The sequence below is a fragment of the Amblyomma mixtum genome, chromosome 3 (assembly GCF_055824585.1).
Source record: "Amblyomma mixtum isolate Tamu chromosome 3, ASM5582458v1, whole genome shotgun sequence".
Classification (NCBI taxonomy): Eukaryota; Metazoa; Arthropoda; class Arachnida; order Ixodida; family Ixodidae; genus Amblyomma; species Amblyomma mixtum.
In genome coordinates, this window is record NC_143014.1 from 287,870,434 (window position 1) to 287,890,443 (window position 20,010).

Sequence of the window (20,010 nt, forward strand, 5' to 3'; positions counted from 1 at the left end):
AGGGCCGGTCGTCCGAGAGTGTCGCCGGAATGTTGTCCCAATCTTTCGGCTTGATACGGGAAGCAATGCTCCTGCAGTCGAAAGCACCAAGCTGCTCGTAAAATCCCTCCAAAATGCAGGTTGTCGGCGCCTTAACCAGAGTGGCAACATACGTCGGGGTGCGCGCCGGCTTGTCGCCTCATTGTGACGGCTACTTCGCGCACCGAACCCTAGGAAGGTAGAGTAGACGCTTCCAGACGAACACTCCTTGGCGCGTGAGGTGGACGCACCATTCTTGGACCACTACGTGACTCTGCGGACGCAGCGCTGCATGTGAGCCAGCTGCGGCGCGTCCTGGACACTTGTGGAGCGGATAGTATACATTCGTTGCCGATCTGTATGCTGAATGTCCGGGCGTGAACTTTCATGATGGCGTACTCGTTGCTGATCGCCGACCTGCACTAGCAGTCAAAAGTCCATGTAATGTATTATAAGCGAAAAAAAAAAAGGAAACGATCTCAGCTCCAATTTTGTACATAACTGGAAATAGATATGGGGAGCCTAATTCCGAGGGCATGAATTACACACTGCACCATGGAAATGCCTAATTCCGAGTGCATGAAGTGATTCGCCCTGGATGCAAAGAACTTATACACACAGGGTGGTTTCGCCTAAGACTTTACACAGTTCTTAAAAATAGGCTTTTTGAGTTAGATTAGTGCTTTTTTTGGCATAGCTATGTCAGCATCAGAGTACAGCTAAGTGCTAACTAGAAGGCTGGTTAACTAATACTGAAAAGTTCACTTTTTAAATACTACCGCTGGACTCCTTATTTTTAAGAGGCGTGTAGCCCGCCGTAAGTAACACCCATATCATTTCTAGAATTTCAAAAACATGGTTACCTTTGGTGCTGTGGCCCAAGAAATTTTTGCTATTTCGATGAGTGACGTGCATTGGAGAGGTTGCTTTGCCTGCAAGCTGCTCGAAAGCGCATACATGTATTGGGCTCGATATAGCCAAAATTTCTTAGGCCACAGCGCCGAGAGTAACCGCATTTTTGAAATTCTAAAAATGATATGGGTGTTACTTACGGTGGTCTACACGTCTCTTAAAAATAAGGAGCCTAACAGTAATAGTTAAAAAGATAAATATTCAATATTAGACTGCTAGTTAGCACGTCTTAGCTGTTTTCTGATGTACTGCATCGTTCACAATGCTATGTCAAAACAGCGCTAACTAGAAGGCTGGTTAACTAATACTGAAAAGTTAACTTTTTAAATTGTGCAAGTCTTAGGTGACACACCCTATATATTTCTTTGCAAAAGCTGGTGCAGCACAGGTTATGACGACGGGTGTACTCGCAGGTTTGCAGACTCGATTACGCAGCCTAGCTTTTCAGCGAAATGGTGTGGTCTTATAAAAGCATACTGAGCACAACTAGGTCCAGTTTTAGTTCTTCGTAAAAATCCGTTCTGTGGCCCTTTCTGCGTATGTCCATGCTTGTCCGGCAGCATGTATTGCGGAGAAAATTCCATCTCGCATTTTACCGCCATTCGATTCAAACTCATGACGTCTACGGCGAAAAGGGCTCCGTGATTGCCGTTTATAGTCTAGCCTCTCGGATCCACGCGGAAAAACTGGCGGCACACTACAGTTGACTTACGAAACTGGGCAGCGGTAATACCTGTATTTCATATTCTCGTCCTTTGTGTACGTTATAAAAGCTCTGTTTCCAGTGAAAGCAGCGTTTTTGTTAGTAATACTTGTTTATTATATTGATTAATTCCAACTTCAGTTTCTCCTAAGTGTCCCTTTAAGCATAAAAAAGGGTAAAAATAGAAAGGCGTCACATTTTGAGGGCGCCCTGCTGTCAGCAGAGGGCGACGGTTGGCGGGCGAACGCTCTCGGCGCGCCCTTTGCGCAAGTGCGCATGCGCGCACCTCGCCCTCGTGCGCGACATGAAGCTCGTCCAGGCTGGGCGCCACTCTGCGTGATGAGCTGTGTGCCGCAAGAAGGGCCGTTTGTGCAGCCTCCGCGCCAGGGCGCCCGGTTGTCCGCTCGCCTCCGCGCAAACAAGGCCCGCCACTGGCGGTGTCAGACTCTGGACTGCGAGCAACGCACGCTCCCACTGGCGACTGCGAGTTCTGGCTAGCGGCTTTCAACGCGAATAGGTCGGCCCAAAGGTCGCGCGCGTCGGCTTTGGCCTGCACGCATACAACGTCCTTTTCACAGCGTCGATCGTATCGACTGGGATCTCAACCCCTCCGGTCCGGGTTTGGAGATGGTGCGCTGGGCGTTTTGCTGTGAGCTGAAAAGAAACAGCAAGGTTGTTTCTTTTCAAACGAAAAGACAGTTTCCCGGTTACGCAACATTAGCTTTGTAACATGGAAGAGTACGAGGAGGAAACAGATAAGAGGTGCGGCGTGCTGCGCTGTTTCGTGCGAACACAGTGACGTAACTTGTAACGTCACATGTGATGGGACGAGGATTTAAAGATCTGCTGCCAACGCAGTTTCGTCAGCAGTTCACATGCTGTGTCACGCTGAGCTGTGCAGAACGACGGCGACGAGATCCGTCCGAGGCACTGAAGCGAAAAACCGCTGCCCCCACCGCAACACCCAACGCCATCCCTACCCGGACTTACTAAACATTCCGACTTGAATCATCAATGCGCTCCACCCCTGCTAACCCTTAAATTCGGATTACCGCAGGGGTAAACGCTTGGGGATTTTTTTTTAAACCCTTAGCGTATAGCTTCAGGAGCGTGAGAGAGGTACGTACGGCGCATGCACATATCAGCCGGGTTGCACTTCGTGGATGCTGACGATTTTCTACACTTGGTACCTGCTGAGTGGATGTTGGATCTAGAATCACCAATACAGACAAGATAATCGGGCAAAAATCAATCATCCATGCAGCAATCCGGTAGGCACCCTTTCCTGAGATTTGAAAGTTGTGGTTTGACCCAAAAGCCATGTTTATCAAATGTGAGAATGCAGTTTCTGGACTTGACTGCGCACCGGCATCGATTTGGCTCTAGCCCTCTGCGTCCTAACGTTGTATGTAAATTAAGTATGCATCTGCGAAAAAAAAAAAGGATAGCAATGTCGCACCGCCAGGGCAACCAGAGACCGAGATACACTGCACACCTGTCAGTAGCAAAGCGCCTGCGGTGTTTCACTGCCCCGACTCCTGCGCTTTGACACACTGGCGCCTCAGGTGCGTTTGGCTAGGGGCCGAAATCCCAAGAGGAAAGTCGCACCATGCAGCTTTTTACTGCTAAGGTCATTCATTCTCTTTTGCATGAAGCGCTTCGCACTGGTGTACTTGGGAAAGATTTCAACCGTCCTGAGTTTTCTAGCGCGCTTCCAAATCTGAGAACTGTGCAGGCATTTTTTGCATTTTGCCTGTTGCATTTCGACGGAGTCACAGCGACGGGTCGGGCGATAAGGAAATTAGGGTAGAGAAGCAGGGAGGAGAGGTCGGAGATGGAGACAGCGGCAGAAAAAAAAAATCGCGATGCAATATAGCGAATGGACTGTACGCATTCAACTGCTCCGGTCAACATTCTCAGATGTCGCGTCCAAGCGCTACGGCCTGCGAGTTCTTTTTCGGCGGGCCCGTCAATGTCATCGCTCTGGAGAGCGCGCACTCGGCTTGGCCTTGCGTCGCGGAGGCCGAGGGTAATAAATCAGATTAGTTTTCTGGCCTCCTTTCTGCGTCTCTGTGCGAAGCTTCTACGTCCCGAGGCCAGTCTTGAAGCCACGGAAAGAGCCTCTCCATGCACATTGGACGTGAGCCTATGTAACGTGCTTTGTATGTTCTCCGCTTTTCGCGGAGCGTTAAAGTTATTATTGGTCTTTCAACGGTCCGGACGGGAAGCAGGTCGAGCCCGGAGGCATCGGAAGGAAGGAAGCGCACTTCCTCGAGGCGACAGCCAGAACAGCGAGGTGGGTGCGCGGTTCGAAGCAACCGAAGCACACGGAAGGGCGGAGAGAGAGGTGGGATGGGAGAGGCGCTCGATGGACTTCAACCAGGCTCCAGCGGAACGCACGTCCGCGCAGTCTAGCGCTCGGACTTGAGTCGTCGCCTCTACCTCAGTTCCACTGAGTCGAGTTTTTTGAGCTGCAGTTCTGGGCGTTTTACCGAAAGGATGTAAGAACGGACGCGGCTGACTGTCCAGGCGCTCGCTATCGTTCGCAGGCGTACACGCGCGCACTAGCGCAAAAAAAAAAAAAAAACGTCCGGAACGACATAAAAATAAAAGAAAAACGGCAACGCATGATGAGGCTATTAGAGCGAAAAATCATTCCCGAACAGCGCCGTTTCGGTAGACATTTTAAGCTTGTACATAAACCATGGGGGCCGCATTTGCGTTCTTGAATGATTGTTTCCTTGAATAGGGGATATTCAAAATTCCGCAAGTGCGCTTTCCCGCATAGCAATGTTGTCCCAGACAAGATGGCTGACCATGCGTTTCCAGCTGAAACAAAGCAAGAAAGACTGGTTTTTTGTTTGATTCTTCCAAAATACGTATCTTACATTCTATCCACACCTTTAGCGCCTGTCGAGTAGCCCACGTAGTTCCTTTATAGCGAATCGGCCATCTTGTTTGTGGCAACATAATTATGTGGGAAAGCGCACTTGCGGAATTTTGGATATCGCCTATTCACGGCGCCATTTCGAAACAGTTGTGGAGTTTGACGACACCAGAGGCGGGTTTGGTACGGAAGCGAAGGCGACGAAAACAACACCGCAACGACAATGGTAATAATAACAAAGGTTGAAAGAAGAAGACGAATAATCTGGAAGAATCGAAGTGCAGCAGTTTTATGCTCAGGTTGCAAGTTTCAGAAGTTTGAGGAATTTTGCCAAGAAAAAACAGTCAACTTCCGTTCCAGAAGGCTTCTTCTCAACGTATGCACCAGTTCCTTCGTCTACCGCTGATTTCCGAATTAGAGCAGTTAGAGAGGCGCGCCAGAACTTTCCACACACACACACACACACACGCACGCACACACACACACACACACACACACACACACACACACACACACACACACACACACACACACACACACACACACACACACGTGTTCTACTTCGCTACCTGCGTCTCCGTCCGCATTAACAGCATGGGACCGTGCAGGTGTGCACTGCACATGAATTGGAAATTGGTAAGGTGAACTGAACGCTCAGAGATGCGGGACAGCCCAGAGACCGCACTAAGCGGAAAACGTAGGGGAAAGGAGATGGTGACCCGCGGCTGTCAAAGAAGGGGGAGGCCCTGCACGCGTAAGCATGCGGCCGCTGACCAGGCGACGACGCAAGGGCCCGAGGGATCAGCCGAAGGCTTCCCTGCAGCCTCCCTGCGAAGCGGCGCTCGAAATTCGCGGAGCAAACAGGCGCCGCGCGGGTGGGCGGACGCCGCAGGCGACGCACTGATCGACCACTGCGGTCGGTGCCGGACGGCCCTGCACGCGCAGAAAGAGATAACGATAACAGAACGCGACGTCCGCCTCGCCTGACGCGCCGTCAATGCATGCGGCCCAGCGACTCTTGCGCCTCCTTCAGCAACGGCCGAAAATGAGACATTCCATTCACTTTTCAGGGGTTCTGTTCGGGTTGTGGGCCACTCGCGGCGCTTGTTTAGTCGCGTGTTGAGAAGTCTGGGGTGGTGCCAAGACGAGCTGGCGTCCGGAGGGCGGCCAGGAAAGGAAGCACCAGGTTTCTCTGTCAAGTGTTGATCTGGTGCATTTTCAGGTGCCGTTTTCTCTCTCAGCAGTCACTGGACCGCGAATGATGGACGTTAGAAGTAACGGTAACATCGATGTCTTGAGTTTTTCTTCTGGATGTGCGTTTAGCGGATAATCACAAAACGCTCGTTCAAAGCTTGTCAACGCCCTTAACCAGTTTTAGAAATAAGGGGAGCGCTTGGCAACAATTGATGGTTGTGTACATATCTTTGTTCATTTAATAATTGGGCGGTAATTAGTGCAGAATAATTTACTAAATGCTGAGCCATTAAGAGGCCGAAGGATTTTAAACAGGGGCTAGTGCAGCGGCTGCATTTCAAAAGCGACAGTTTTTCCGAAGAATGCAAAAAAAAAGTTCAAATTCTTCGCCAAAACCTGCTCAGGCTTCCCAGTGGCACTGGCGTTCGGCTGGTAATCCCGAGGTCCTGGACAGAATCCTGGCCACGGCGGTCGTGTTTCGCGAAATGTGTAAGACTACCGCACATGTGTCGTGCGACGTCAGCGCACCCACCCTGGGGGTCTAAATTACTACGGAGCATTTCACTACGGTGACCCTCATAGCCCACGTTTAAGTGTGGGGCGTTAAACCCTACACACGATTGCGTTCTCCCCACTCTCTCTTGACGCAACCACATAAATTCAGCTGTTGTACCGCCTTATACTACCTTACCACCTTATACCGGAAAAACGACGTGCTCAGCGCACGTTGCGGTATCAGTTTGCTGCTTTGCCCTTTTTCTCCTGAATGGCACACAAACAGTTCTTTTCTTGTTCTTGCAGTGCGACGGCACAACAAGCGCGGCAAAAAGAGGAGCAAGGACAAGAAGGCCACCAGAGGAAGCGGTGGCTCCGCCAAGGGTGAGTGTGTGATGCCACAATTGCTGGAATAAAAACTGTATATCTAACGGAAGCGAAGCTGAAGACTGCATTGGAAAGGGATCCTAGGTCGTGAAAGGCTTTTGTGGGCGTTGAATCCTCGTGCTCCTACCGTGATACGACCGAGGCTGCGAGTATTGTCCGTGCGGTGCGTGTCGTCTCGCAACTTTTCTACTCAAGGGCAACATTGCTTCCTGTGCATAGGCCTCGGAGAGGTCGTCATCTAAGGCTATCGTACTGCCGCGTTCGAACTTCAGCGCTCTCTGGGCACCTCGTATCTCGAAAGACAAGTGGCCCATGTAACTTGGGCTAAAAAGATAGCAAAGCAATACGAAACAGGATTTTAAGATCTAACGGCAGTCTAGTTTTATCCATGTCGGCACAGCTATAGACCAAAATACGATACTCTCGCACCGGGGCCGGATCGCCCATACTCTCAAACCCAGGCATCAGGCGCCATCTTCCGCCGGGCTGCCAAAACCGTACGAAGTGCCTTTGCGCCATGCACAACAAGCGGGTTTTGTAACCTCTTGGAGTCCTTAAACTTCTCCGTGTCATCCTCCTGGAAGTACAAGAAGTCATCTGGGCACCGCTGCGTTGTCTACGCATGCATTACCAGCCAGAGGAAAAGAAGCCGCTGGGTTGTGGAACGTTGTGTGCGATGCGTGCGACGTGTGTCGAGAGGTCTGGTGCTGCGGAGTGTTCAGCCTGCGTCGTTTCCAATCAGGCGTTAAAAATGCCGACGTGCTTCCGATATATATTGCTGCGGTGCATATAGAACGAAATGCGAGGAAATTACGAAAGCGCGAGTAAGTAGTGTGTTTACTACAGTGAACCTAACTGCGTGGCTATCGCATTACGTTTAGCATTCAGTGACGGTGCTATGGGAACATACAGGCATGCTCCGAGATTTCGGAACGGGGTGAATAAACGTCTCCTTTTCGGACTTGTATTCTTACACCGTGGTTGACTTAGAAGTATGTTTCCTTGCTGCGAGTCGCTCTGCAGCTCTCCTATACCTGCGGAGGTTGCGTACGCCGCTACGATGCCCCGCTGTATATTTGTAGTGACGGCTGGCTGGGGCCTCCGGCTCGCGCGAAGCTCGAACCCACGGTGGTTGATGGCCTGTACCGATCGTAGTAACCACAACACCGGCCGAGCGAAACCATGTGCCAGTGTTGCTGCTCGGCCACGCAAGAAGGACAAATGCAGCCCGAAGCTACAGCGTTGGTTTTCTTTGCTTGCACATTAGCGGCATTGATCTATGTGGGCGCGCTGAAATAGCGCTGTGGTTTTTAGTATAACCGATAGAATGCAATGAATTTTGTCGAGTAGGGCGGTCCGTCATTAACCCCAATTTCGTAATATCGCGGGTACGCACGTTCGTAATTCGTGGCGCGCAACAAGTGCCAGCCTCGGAGGGTTTGAGATAGTATAGCTTGACAAAACCATATCTGACCTGTCTGTACACGTATTGGCGCATTACCGCGCAAAGGGCAGGCATGCAGATGTACTGTTCCCAGCAATGCTCGCTGCGTTATTGGACCCTGTCTCGTCGTTTCGCTGACTTCTAAACAAAACATAGTTTGGGAAAACATGGCTGCGGTCACCCCCGTTTAGCAAATCGCATTCGAAGTTCTTGCAATCACCGGAGGCATTTGTCTCGGTGGTGGACAATGGGCCTTTAAAACCCATCGCCAGTGGACACAACGGCCTCGCTCTTAGCCGCAGTACAATAAACTTGATCACTGCAAATTACGTCTTCAATTACAGCGTCGTGCTGCGTTCACATAGTGCCGTTCAGCCGCTGCTCCCGTGTGCCCTGTGTCGTGTCGCCTGGCGTGGCAGCCCGAAAGTCCGCGTTCAACAGATGGAGCCGCAGTGCTTAAAAATGGCAGCATTGAAATTTCTTTCGTGCTCTGTTCTACACTTTCTTCGAGCATTGCGCGTGTGTATGGCTTCAGTGGGACGCTATGCGAGATAGCACCTTACTCTGAGTGCCCTTCGTTTTGACTTACGCCTTTCAGGCGACTTACTCAACGCACGCGCCTCGCGAGCAGCAGGTTTCGAACTGAGAACGAACTGCGAGCAATTCAGCCCGTGGGTACCCGCGTTCCAATGATTCCCTATGATGGGTCAGTTGTTCTAAATATGAATGTACTATACCACTGTGTTACTATGGGCACCTCGGTTCTTAAATATTCGCGACAGGTTCAAGCCGTCTTGAGTGTTATTGGTGCCGGTGCCGTTTGTGTAAAGCCAGTGCACTGATAACGCTTGGAACATAACAGGGTCCACTGGTCTACGATGTTCATTTGCGAAAAAGTAGACTTCGCCTGATTAAGTCGGTTTGGAAACTGCGCCATGGCGATTTTTTTTATTCTCTGTGGACTTCGAGAAATCATTTACAAAAACCTATTACGCGCGAGTGATATTCGCATGGTGATAGTAAACCAGTGAAAGCTGGCGTGTTTTTAAGTCGCGTTAACACACGCAACAGTAAATAGTTTCATCGTGCCGTATGATTCCTCTTGAGTGTTTCGGCAGCGCTTCATAATTTGAGTACCTAACGTCAAGGCATTCGTTGATAATTTTTCAGAGTAAAATAACGCTAGTTCTGCCAAAATGCAGAGAAGGTAGCGCTGCTCCATCTCATTGCCGAGACCGGGCAAACGCATGGGAAGATGTCTCTGAACTGGTTTAGCATTCTCGGAGTCCAGGTTGCCATTGAATGCATGATGAACTATAGACGGCATCCAGCATTGGCGTTACATTGTTTAAGATTGCCTTGAACGCAAAAAAAAAAAATAAACGGACAGGAAATATCTTTGACCAGTTGTTCAAAACCACGCGTACGAAGTCAGTCTTCACAGGGGTGGGTTTATGGGGCACCTGCGAGGGTGTAGCTTTCGAAACCGACTCTTCGCGTCTACCACCACACTTTATCCACTTCGTACGTCAGCGGGGGCTCAAATAGAGAATGTTGTTTCTCTGGCGTGGACTGGCCATTATTGACGGTCCCGGCTGCAAAGCACTTACGCCCGCGCCAGTTTTAAACTAGCTTGGCGCGACGAACACGTGATCTAGCTCAATGTTAGGAGAATAACGCATGCAATGAAACCCAGTTCCCTGCTCTGAAAAAAAAACCGTGCCTGCTGTAACAACCAGTAGAGTGTAAAAATAAGCAAGGATAAACAAAAGAATGCATCGCTGTTCGTCCAGTTCCGCGCCCACCACAGTGTCCTTTTTGGCGCCGTTTCAAGCAGTTTCGTGCAGCGGGATTCAGAGACCGAGCGAAGCGGGCAGTCCTATAACCGGCATCCGCTTTCGCTTGAAAGAAATTAACCGTCCGACCTTGAAAGCTCTGGTATACTCGCGTGTTACATGAAGCTATGGAGTGCAGCACGGTTATTGTGGCGCAGGGTCATTTAAGACAACAGCATCAATTACAGTGAAACATCACCTCAATAAAGTCGTAAGGGGCTGTAAGAGTTTAAATGCATTTGTATTTTGTGTGCAAAAGTAGGCCGCCATTTCTACTGTAGAAAAATCCCTTATGAACCCAACAAATTCATTACCATTTAGTGGTTCGCTAGTATTGAATCCCTAATGTTTGGCTGCGAAAATATACAGTATTGTTTTATGTGCATTGTTTAGAAACCTCAGTGTGTCCAGGCAATCGGTATAGTCAGCCTCCGCAACATCTCGCGTGTCCAACGCGCCCGTACCATCACGCCAAGAGGTGAGGCGTTGGCACCTGCGCTTTGGGTTCTTCCAGCTCGTCGTCAGTTCTCCAACCGGTCGTATGTAGTGACGAGAGGAGTAAAGATTACGTCACACGCGAGTTGCAGAAACTCCGCTTACGAATGCATCAAGCAGCAATTACGGTGCTCGTACTCGTAGGAGCGGAAACAGTTGTCGCGCAGCGCGTTCGTTACTAGAATTTGCGTTATACTAAAAAAATAACCAGATTAGTGCAAATAATATCTGCGGCGAATATTTTGTGATGATGCCCGTCGAATTCGTGACACTACTTTTCTTCACCATGAGGCAGAAAAATACGTGCTCACCAGAAAACTTAGGTTGGGACAGCGGAGTAGAACAGACGGGGTCTTCTCTTGTTCCAAGATGAGTGCCTGACTTGGCGGTTTCTCGGAGCTTATGAATGGACGACGTGGAGATTTTTCAGAGAACAGAAAACAGAGAATTTTACATACAAACTTGTCACGACGGTACAGACGAAACGTGCATACAGAAGGAAAAGCTATTAACACGCAGGTGCTAAACCAGACTGAGTGACCACCTGACTCATTACGGCTTTCGTGCAAACGCAAAGCTGGACTGGTTTCCTCGCCACACACACACACACACACACACACACACACACACACACACACACACACACACACACACACACACACACACACACACACACACACACACACACACGCGCGCGCGCACGCACACACACGCGCACACACACACACACACACACACACACACACACACACACACACACACACACACACACACACGCACACACACACACAAACAGGCGAAATAATTAGAAACGCCGCACGCTCTCGCCTTTCTAGGCACGTGTGTTTTTTTTTTTTGCACATATATTCGGCTTTCGTATGCTAGGTCTGATCTCCTTCGTCGCGACGTAAGTCTGGTGGGAGAGGAGGAAGGCGGTCACCAGCAGGGAGGTATTCTCGTGGTCAAGTAGGAAGAAGGGTTTCGGCCTGACACTGTGTGCAGCTGTGCCCCGAATACGCAGTGTCGTCGAGCTTCCCCTGTGCCCAAACGATGTTGCGCGCTTCACGCTCAAGTGTTGACAGTGCCTGAGTTGGACAGAAGCGGTGGCTGGCTGTTGAAAGCGATGAGCTCTTCCTGGCTATTTCAGTACATTTGGTCGTGGGAAGCTCCAGCTGCGACCTTGAAAGCCAGAAGGACTGTTGTATGTCCGATGCATTTAGCGGTGTCGCTTGAAGCAGGGAATCTTTAATGCGCTTAAGCGCCTGACATGCCTCGTCTTGACGTGGAATCGGGTTAGGTGCGCCTCTCGTTGTCAGCGCCGTTAGGGGCGATGCTATACATCGTCGTGCCCCTTCTCATGGTCATGGGAGTAGCGGGAAAGCCCAAGGAGGCTAAGGGTTTTTTTTTGTCATGTGTTTGGCGGTGCCATATTTCGCTAATCGCTACCCTAGGCGACCGCGCAGGATATCTCAGTTTGCAATAGCCTTGTCTGCACTGTATGCCTGGTGACTGTCGTGGGTTCCAATGGGGTCAGTTATTTTGCGGTGATTCTCAGTGCGCTATATTCCACTCTGACTGCAGAGTCTCAGAGGCCGGTTTCTTCACCGACACCCGGAAACGGTGTCAGGCGGTGTCACCTGTCACGCCGGTTCCCGATGGCGTTCTGTCTTGATCCGCCTTGCAGCCACAGGTGATGCGCGGGTCTGCATACCCGAAATAAAAACCTCTGACAGAGAGGAGGTGTGCCACGAGAAAAGCATTGCGCCGTCGCCGGGCATCGGCGTGCTATGCACCGGCGCGGTCACAGTTGTCGACGTCGACGGCGGCAACGTCGAGGAGGCAGATGCGCGCTGCTGACCCCGGAGCCGCTTGCCGAGCCGCCGTGCCCGGGTCTTCGGGGTGGCCGCCGCCCTGCGAAAAACGCGAGCAGCGGGGGCCGAGACGATTCCAGCGCCGCTGCAGGCCGGCTCTGTAATTGAAGACGCCGCCCTCGCGAAACGGGCCCAGCCCTTCTTGTGCGTCTCCGAAGCTGCCGCTCCATATACGATGCGCAGCCACGGACGAGGGGGTCAGCAACAGACGCGCCAGCCGTTCAAGCGCCAGAGGTGGGGCGCGCCAGCTATCCCCGTATATGCGCGTACACTGCGCCTTTCCTGTTTTTCTTTTTCCAGTCGGCAGCAGCGCTTGAAGACGAACTATCTCCTCCGCTCTCGGCAGTCCACCGCCGGTAGAGTAGAAGTAAGTGGCTCTGACGGCTCGGCCATACTGCGTGGAAAAAGAATAAAAAGCGCAGAGCGCCAGCAGAGGAGCAGCCGCGGAGATGGTCCCCTCAGTGGAAAACGTTTTTCCCAATCCCAACCCGGATCTCAGTGCTACTCGGCCCTCCTCCGTCCGTGCCCGTGGCGCGCGCGAGCTCTGCGCCGGCTTCGACTTCGTATATGTGTGCGCCCTGGGCAGATTAGATGCTCCGGCTACTTACTTTCCGCGCGTTCATGGCCCTCCCGGTGCGGTGTTCGCGCGTAACCTTATCGCCTGGTCGTTGTTCCGAGGCCGGCGGCGGCGTCATCATCAGGCGCGCCTCGCCCACCCTCTGCGGCTCTCTTCGTTTCACTCTTCATTTCCATAATGTCCGGTTCTCTCTCGGATCATCGTCTGGCGGCGCACGCGTCGCCCTCATCTTCTGTATCATTGTGTCCCTCCCCGTCCTCCGCATCCACTGCTCTCTCTCTCTGACGCCGCTCTCCGTGCGTGTCCGCTAGGGTGCGCCATATACGCGACAATTACTTTCTGCACGGATGGCCGTCCTTGAAGCGTGCGACGTGCGTGGCGCCTCGTTCCCATGGAGGGTGTCGTGAAGACGGGTCGTAGACTCGTAATGGTGAAGCTGGCTGCGGCGATTCGCCCAGTGGCCACATGCCGCTCGTGAGATGGCTTCCGTGCCGGCACCTTGGGAAGCTTGCGTGCAGTTTTTGGCTTCTCTCAAAACTTCAGAGGCAGACGTGGGTTGCAGCGTTCAAGACCTAGCTATTGGCCACAGAGAAACCGGGCAATGTTTCTCATGTTGAACAAAATTTGTTTAGGTATTGTCCCTTATTCGTTCGCCCTGTTGAGCAGGGCTAAGCACAGCTTTCGTGAAGACGCCTCGCACCTGTTTTTTTTTTTCCGTTTCGCCTGTCTCGCGGAGGTATTTGCTTGGTGGCCCATCATTGCCTTCTCTCTGCTTCCCTCATTTCATCTGAGCCGTCAGCAGAACAACAGCGAATGTTGCCATCGGTCCACCGGTCACTGACGGTAGGTGGAGCAAATGGACCCCACATGGCTGCAGTTAAGCTGAACCTAATTGAAACAGAGCATGCTGAAAGCGGCCGAGGCCAATGGAGGCTCAGTACCAAATAAAGGAAGGATATTGACTACCCGATCAAAAAAACAAAACGAAATTGGACTCTTGTCGGGCTACAGTTGGCACAGCTACAGCTACTTTCGCGCTTCTGCCGCCGAATCTTCGACGCCGCTCTGCCATCTCTGCTCTACTCCGTTTGCGCCGATAGCGTTCAACACTAGCGCGCCGCTTGGTCCGAGGCGCATCCCCTGCTTGTCTTACGGAGCAAAGCGTCGCGTTACCTCCGGCCATCAAAACTGTGGCGAGCTTCCCCACCCCCCGGATGAGGGTAGCACCGTCCGTATTCCCGGACACCGCATCTCGCATCAATCATCGCACTTTGCATATTTCCAGAGGAGCCTGATCGGGCCGCGCTCCCTAAGACTGCCGCTGCTGGCGCCGCTGTTGCGTGCGAAACGAGCAGGCGCGGCGGCCACTCCCGTTTCGCACACCACGTGCAGCTGCAGGAAGAGTGCGCCGAATGGCCTGCGCTGCATGCAGACCCCGCGCGCCCGTCCGCACAGTGTACACTCTCGCACACGTACGGCATACGTGCCTGCATGCCGGGAGTCGCCGTAATTTCGGCGAGCGCGCATTGTGGCGCAGGCCCCTTTCATCGCGGCCGGCCGCCCCCTGGCCTGGGTGCTCGCTCTTGTTCCGCGAAATTAATGGGCGCTGAAATGGCTGCGGGCCGAGGTGTGCGTAGGGCGAGTCTGGTCGGCGCGGTGCCCTCCCGCGTGCGAGAGCGGCTAATTGATGCGGCCCGTCTGGCGGAGGAGACGTGCCGAGGATATTGCTCCGTACGCCGACTGTCTGAGGCGATCGCTGCCGCGTGCGCGCGTCCAGAGCGCCGCTTATTCCAGAAGCGGTGAACGGCAAGGTCAATCCGCAAGGGTGCTTTCTCGCCTTCTTTGCGAAGAGCTAGCTTCCGGTGAGAACCTTCCCGAACTGTCCCGTGAGAATAAGAAACGGGGGAATCACTTGACATGATGGGCAAAAAAAAAAAAATCTGCTTACGATGAAATGATGAAGTCAACTTAATGCGGCAGTAAATATGCGTCAAAGTTCTATTTTTCCGAGACAAGGTTTCACGGACAGGCTCCAGGTTTTATTTTCAGAGTCGCACATTTTCCGGCGATGTCTTCTGGCTCCATGGACGAGCATATAACAGCGTTTCTGGTAGACCGAGATGTTCTTTCTTCTTGTTTTCAACATTAGAATATAGCGACTTCTGGTACTTGTGTATTCATAGTTGGCAGCTTAAAGAGTGCTTTTATCACACCGGAAGGTTCCTCCGCGTCTGGTTCACGGCGCTGAGGCTGACTATACATGTGTGAAAGATCGAAATTGGCCGCCGCGATGGCTCAGTGATTATGGCGCTCGGCTGCTGGGCCGAAAGACGTGGGTTCGATCCCGGCCGAGGCGGTCACATTCCGATGGACGCGAAATGATACAGGCCCGTATGCTGTCCGATGTCAGTGCACGTTAAAAAACCCCAGGTGGACGAAAGTATCCTCAGCCCTCCCCTACGGCGTCCCTCACAGCCGGAGTCGCTTTGGAACGTTAAACCTTATGATCTAATCTTATCTAAAAGATGGAAATTGCTGTCGTCGAGCTGTGCAACATAAATTTGAATAGGTGCGTTTAAACGGGAGGCGAAGTTACAATGCTTGTCGGCAGCTAACTATTGATTTGTGGCAAATTGTTTGGCTGGTTCTCTGCGCAATAAAGATGCACTATTCTTGACATGTCCTTTTCTTTAATGAATTTTTAAGTCACTGAGAACAGTGAGAGCAAAATAAACGCTGCTTTACTCTCTCTCCATCGTCTGCAGTCAGGAAGAGGCAGGTTGAAGGGCGGCATGCAGGGTGAAAATACCGTGCCGTAACTAATCCACTTCTATGCGAAGGCATGTGCACAGTTTGCCCAAAATATACAGGTCGTGGGGTTTGATACTGGGCCAAGTTATGTGGCTCTTATAGCGCCCTGAAAACTCCGAAGCACGGGGAGTAGGAAGAGGATACATTCCGTCGCGCTCTGAAATTATGTAGCGCTTGCGATGCAAAGCGAGCAGGCAAGCGTAGCCTCTCACCCCCTCAAAACAGAAACTGTGGATAAACTGCATTGGCCCCCATTTTCAAGACGGAGAAAGTTAAGAAATGCGTGGCAGAGATCTCTCTCCCGCGAACACCCCATTCAAGAGTTCCCGTAAATCCACCCCTGAAAACAGGAACACGCGCCATAACAAGGTCTGTAAACCTGATGCCTCGTTTCTTTCCTGAAAAATGTCTGCAGACAGGATAAAACGGCCACTTGCGAGAATGTTTTCTCATAAACTTTTGAGGGGGGTACGTCTGCACCCTTGCAGGTCGAAATTTTTCGTGAGTGAAGAGCATTTAAATTTATATAATTTCTCCTCCGAATGTTTTAAGCTTCAGGGTCCATTGTATGCGGCAGCCGGAAGAAGTTCCCGCCATATCCCATGACTTCATCATCATCATTATCATCAGCCTGACTACGTCCACTGCAGGGCAAAGGCTTCTCCCATGGCTATCCAATTAACCCTGTCTCTTGTCAGCAGCGGCCACCGTAGTATGCCCCCAAGCTTCTTAACCTCATAAGCCCACCTAACTTTCTGCCGCCCCCGGCTACGCTTGCCTTCTGTCGGATATCCTCCGTTACCTTTCAGGACCAGTGGTTATCTTGCCTTCGGATTACATACCCTGCTCAAGCCCATTTCTTCCTCTTGATTTCGATTGGGATATCATTAACGTACGTTAATTCCCTCACCCACTCTGCCCGCCTCCGGTCTCTTAACGTTACACCTGCCATTTTTCTTTCCATAGCTCGCTGCGTTGTCCTTAACTTAAGCTGAACCCTTTTCGTTAGGCTCCACATTCCTGCCCCATAGGTGAGTACCGATAAGATGCAGCTGTTGTATACATAAGTGACTTAAGTGGGCACTTTTGACCTAGGCTTTATTCGCGTACACTAAGCTTGAACAGCACTAGCTGCGAGTTATTTGCTGTACATCCGACGTGTAAATATGACTCTGCATTTAAATCAGAAATGTCTTCTAGTCATTTATCGTTCCGATGTCTCTTTAAGGGGACTAGGGAATGATATTTTCCGATGTTAAGTAAACCAGTTGAGCGATAGCGATTCCACCACACGTCCCCGCAGCGCAAGAAATTTTAAGGCGAAAGGCTTTAATGCCTCATCGTTGTCGACAGAAGGTTGTCAGTAGAGGTGTCACTCTTTTCGGTTGGTCGGAATGGTTATGACGTCAGAGTGCGCGGATTCGAAGTAATGAGGTCACCCACGGAAGCCTGCCGCCCCCTTTTGGAGCAAATTACTAATAAAATAGTTGTCCGCTCCGACAGGGGGCGTAAAGCGTCCGTGGGTGACAACATTGCATACCTCATTACTGCGAACAGGGTCATGGATACAACGGAACTCGTCGAAGCAGAGAGAGAGTCGTGCTAAAGAAGCAGTCAAAGTCAGCAGTCAAAGTGTGTAGTTGTAATGTGTAGTCAAATAAAGCACTAGTACAGCACAAACAGTCTCCCAGTCAATGCCCAAATGTGCGCCAGGAAAGGCTTTCGCGTTGCAGCACTTCAGAGAGCCGAAGTGCCCCCTGAATTTTTGAGCTAGCTTCATTAAAACCGAAGTTATGGACGAGTAAAGACGATGCTCCTGCTCTCACCGCTCAACCGGTACGCGCCGAGACACTAGACAAAACTAAACAAAACAGCATTGGGGCTGCGCAGTGCCGGCCCCGCCCATCAAAACGTCATCGGTTGGCGCTTGGTTTTTCGACTTACGTTTATTGCACCCTTCTTCACCTGCGTGTGTCTTCGCCTTCCTGGTCACCCTGCTCATACTTCGGTCATTGCTTGTCTCCTGTTTCTTGTCTGTCGTTGTCGGCATTGATGGACCTGACGAAAAAGACGCGGTGCATGACGCCGGAACCACCGACATAAAGATGCGGCAGCCGCAAATCGCAACCATGAGCGCAAGGGCATTGACATTGCTCGCGCACGCCCGAGGCGTTCTCGCACCAACACGACTTTCGGGGATACCGAAAGTGTACCTTTGACCTCGTGGCTGTGGTGGCTGCAGCGATGGGCAGCGTCTGGTGGCATGTCGCTCATCATGACATCACGATACTAGTTACGTATAGTCCTTAGAAAAATGGTTCTAAGAACCTTCACTACGCGCACACCAATCGGCCCGCGAATTTTGAAAAACACGTTTTCTTTTTTTTTTCAAGTTGATAATAAATTATCACCGCCGCGGTGGCTTAGTGGTTATGGCGCTCGGCTGCCGACCCAAAAGACGTGGGTTTGATCCCGGCCGCGGCGGTAGAATTTCGATGGAGGCGAAATTCTAGGGGCCCGTGTGCTGCGCAATGTCAGTGCACGTTAAAGAACCACAGGTGATCGAAATTTCCGGAGCCCTTCACTACGGCGTCCCTCACAGCATGAGTCGCTTTGGGATGTTGAACCCTCATAAACCATAAAACCATAAACGATAATAAATTATCGGCACCTTTCCTAGGACTCATAATTAGTGCGAATGCTCATAAACGTTCCTTGTACACAATAAACTGATTTTCTATCATTCTTCGAACCCATTTTCTAATCCCTTTAACACGCTCGTGCGTCTGCTCCGAAATCGTGAACTTTTCGAGGAAAAAGTGGTTGACAGTCAACTCATGCATTACTTCGAACAGATGGCCAGATAGGAGCCCGTAGTACGTCTTTAGCACTAGCGTCGCAAGAGACCACCGTATCGCACTGGTTCTACGGTGTGAACGTGTGATAGGACCGAAAGGAATTCGGCACTACCCTCTGCTGATTTTAGTAGAACGTGAGAGCGCTTCGTTTAAGAATCATCAAGATTTTCAGTTGCCCCTGCCTGGCCTACATGCGCTTTTTCTGGACATTTTTTTTATATATGTGTATATCAGGCCATGCAAGCTCAGACACGGTACCTATGTGGGAATTCTGGCCGGTTTTTCCGGAAGCCATGCCGATATTCAGAACACCGAAATGTTTACTGTAAGACTTAAACAGCAACGTATAAACCACCTTCTAAAAGCAAACGACTGTTCCATCATTTTCTTCCTGAGACTTTCTAACGGATACGCTCCGCCTTTGATCTTTGTGTTGCTTTTACTTATTCAGTTTGTTTGGAGAAACCTTCTCAGGACTGAAGCGCCTATGAGTGGTATTCCTTCATAGAGCCTAGCGGACATGCAGGCTGCTAGCGGGCCACCCTCTGCATATAGACCCGCTATAAATATAACTATGCTTCATTCCTGTACGTGCAAAAAACATTTTTTCCATTTCTAATAAATGCCATTTTAAGAGCTCCTTGACCTAGGATAGGCTTTCGGTGCGGTCGACACTGGCGCTCATTTTTTAACGTTAGAACGTTAAAGACCCCGTTCATCAGAAAATACGATGTCTGCGTTGTCGGCGTAAGAGTTGTGAGCGAAAAATCTCGTGCATGGCTCTGGCAGTTAGTGCCCAGATAGCAACCTAGGAGGCAGGTGGGCCATCCGAGTCACGTGATTGTGCGGGTCACCACAACCTGCCCACCGGATAGTGAGCAAACTGCCCACCGTGGCAGGCGACAGTTACAATAATGACTATTCACTCGAGAAGAGCAACCTGGGGCGCATAAGGCCACCGCTGGAGCCCTTGCCATGGCAGAGCAGTGGCGCATCGCTTAACCGCTGCAACACTGCGCCAGGACGGGTATGAGAACTCTCAGGGATCTATAAATCTGAAGTAGACATTACATTTCTGCATATATGGGAATTATCCCATTACGCTGTCGCGTCGTGCCCTTAAAGATGCACTAAAGAGGAATCTGAACTTGTTTTTTTTTTACCACGGGATCTCCATCTACACGTTCCGAGCATTCTTAGGATCTTGGAATTGTTGTCCTGTGTGGCCGATTTCTGTAATTTAAATCGGATTAAACGACCCGGCTCCCGCTTTTTTTTTTTAATTCACCGCAGACGGTAGGAGGAGTCAACTAACGCGTGGAGTGCCTTTCAGCCAGTCGCGTGGCGGCTTCGCTTTCGCTTTTATTTTTTTTTAGGTTTCCGTGAACAAATAGATCTAGTAAGAGACTACACAGCTGCAAGTTATGCCCACGGAAATAAAAATACGCGTGGACTTCTTGGCTTCGCCGATCGCTACGTATCACTCAGCCTATGGCAGAGCGGCAAGCCGCCACGGGACTGGC

At 51.0% G+C, this 20,010-nt stretch overlaps 1 protein-coding gene across 1 annotated transcript in view; it reads left to right on the top strand.

Moving 5' to 3' along the window:
* LOC149355099 (bone morphogenetic protein 2-like) overlaps positions 1-20,010 on the top strand; it is a 352,606-nt gene that overhangs the window by 154,258 nt on the left and 178,338 nt on the right. Inside the window, exon 2 of the mRNA XM_089583610.1 lies at positions 6,516-6,593. Within this exon, the coding sequence (XP_089439736.1) occupies positions 6,516-6,593 (78 nt within the window). The remainder of the gene's footprint in view (positions 1-6,515; positions 6,594-20,010) is intronic.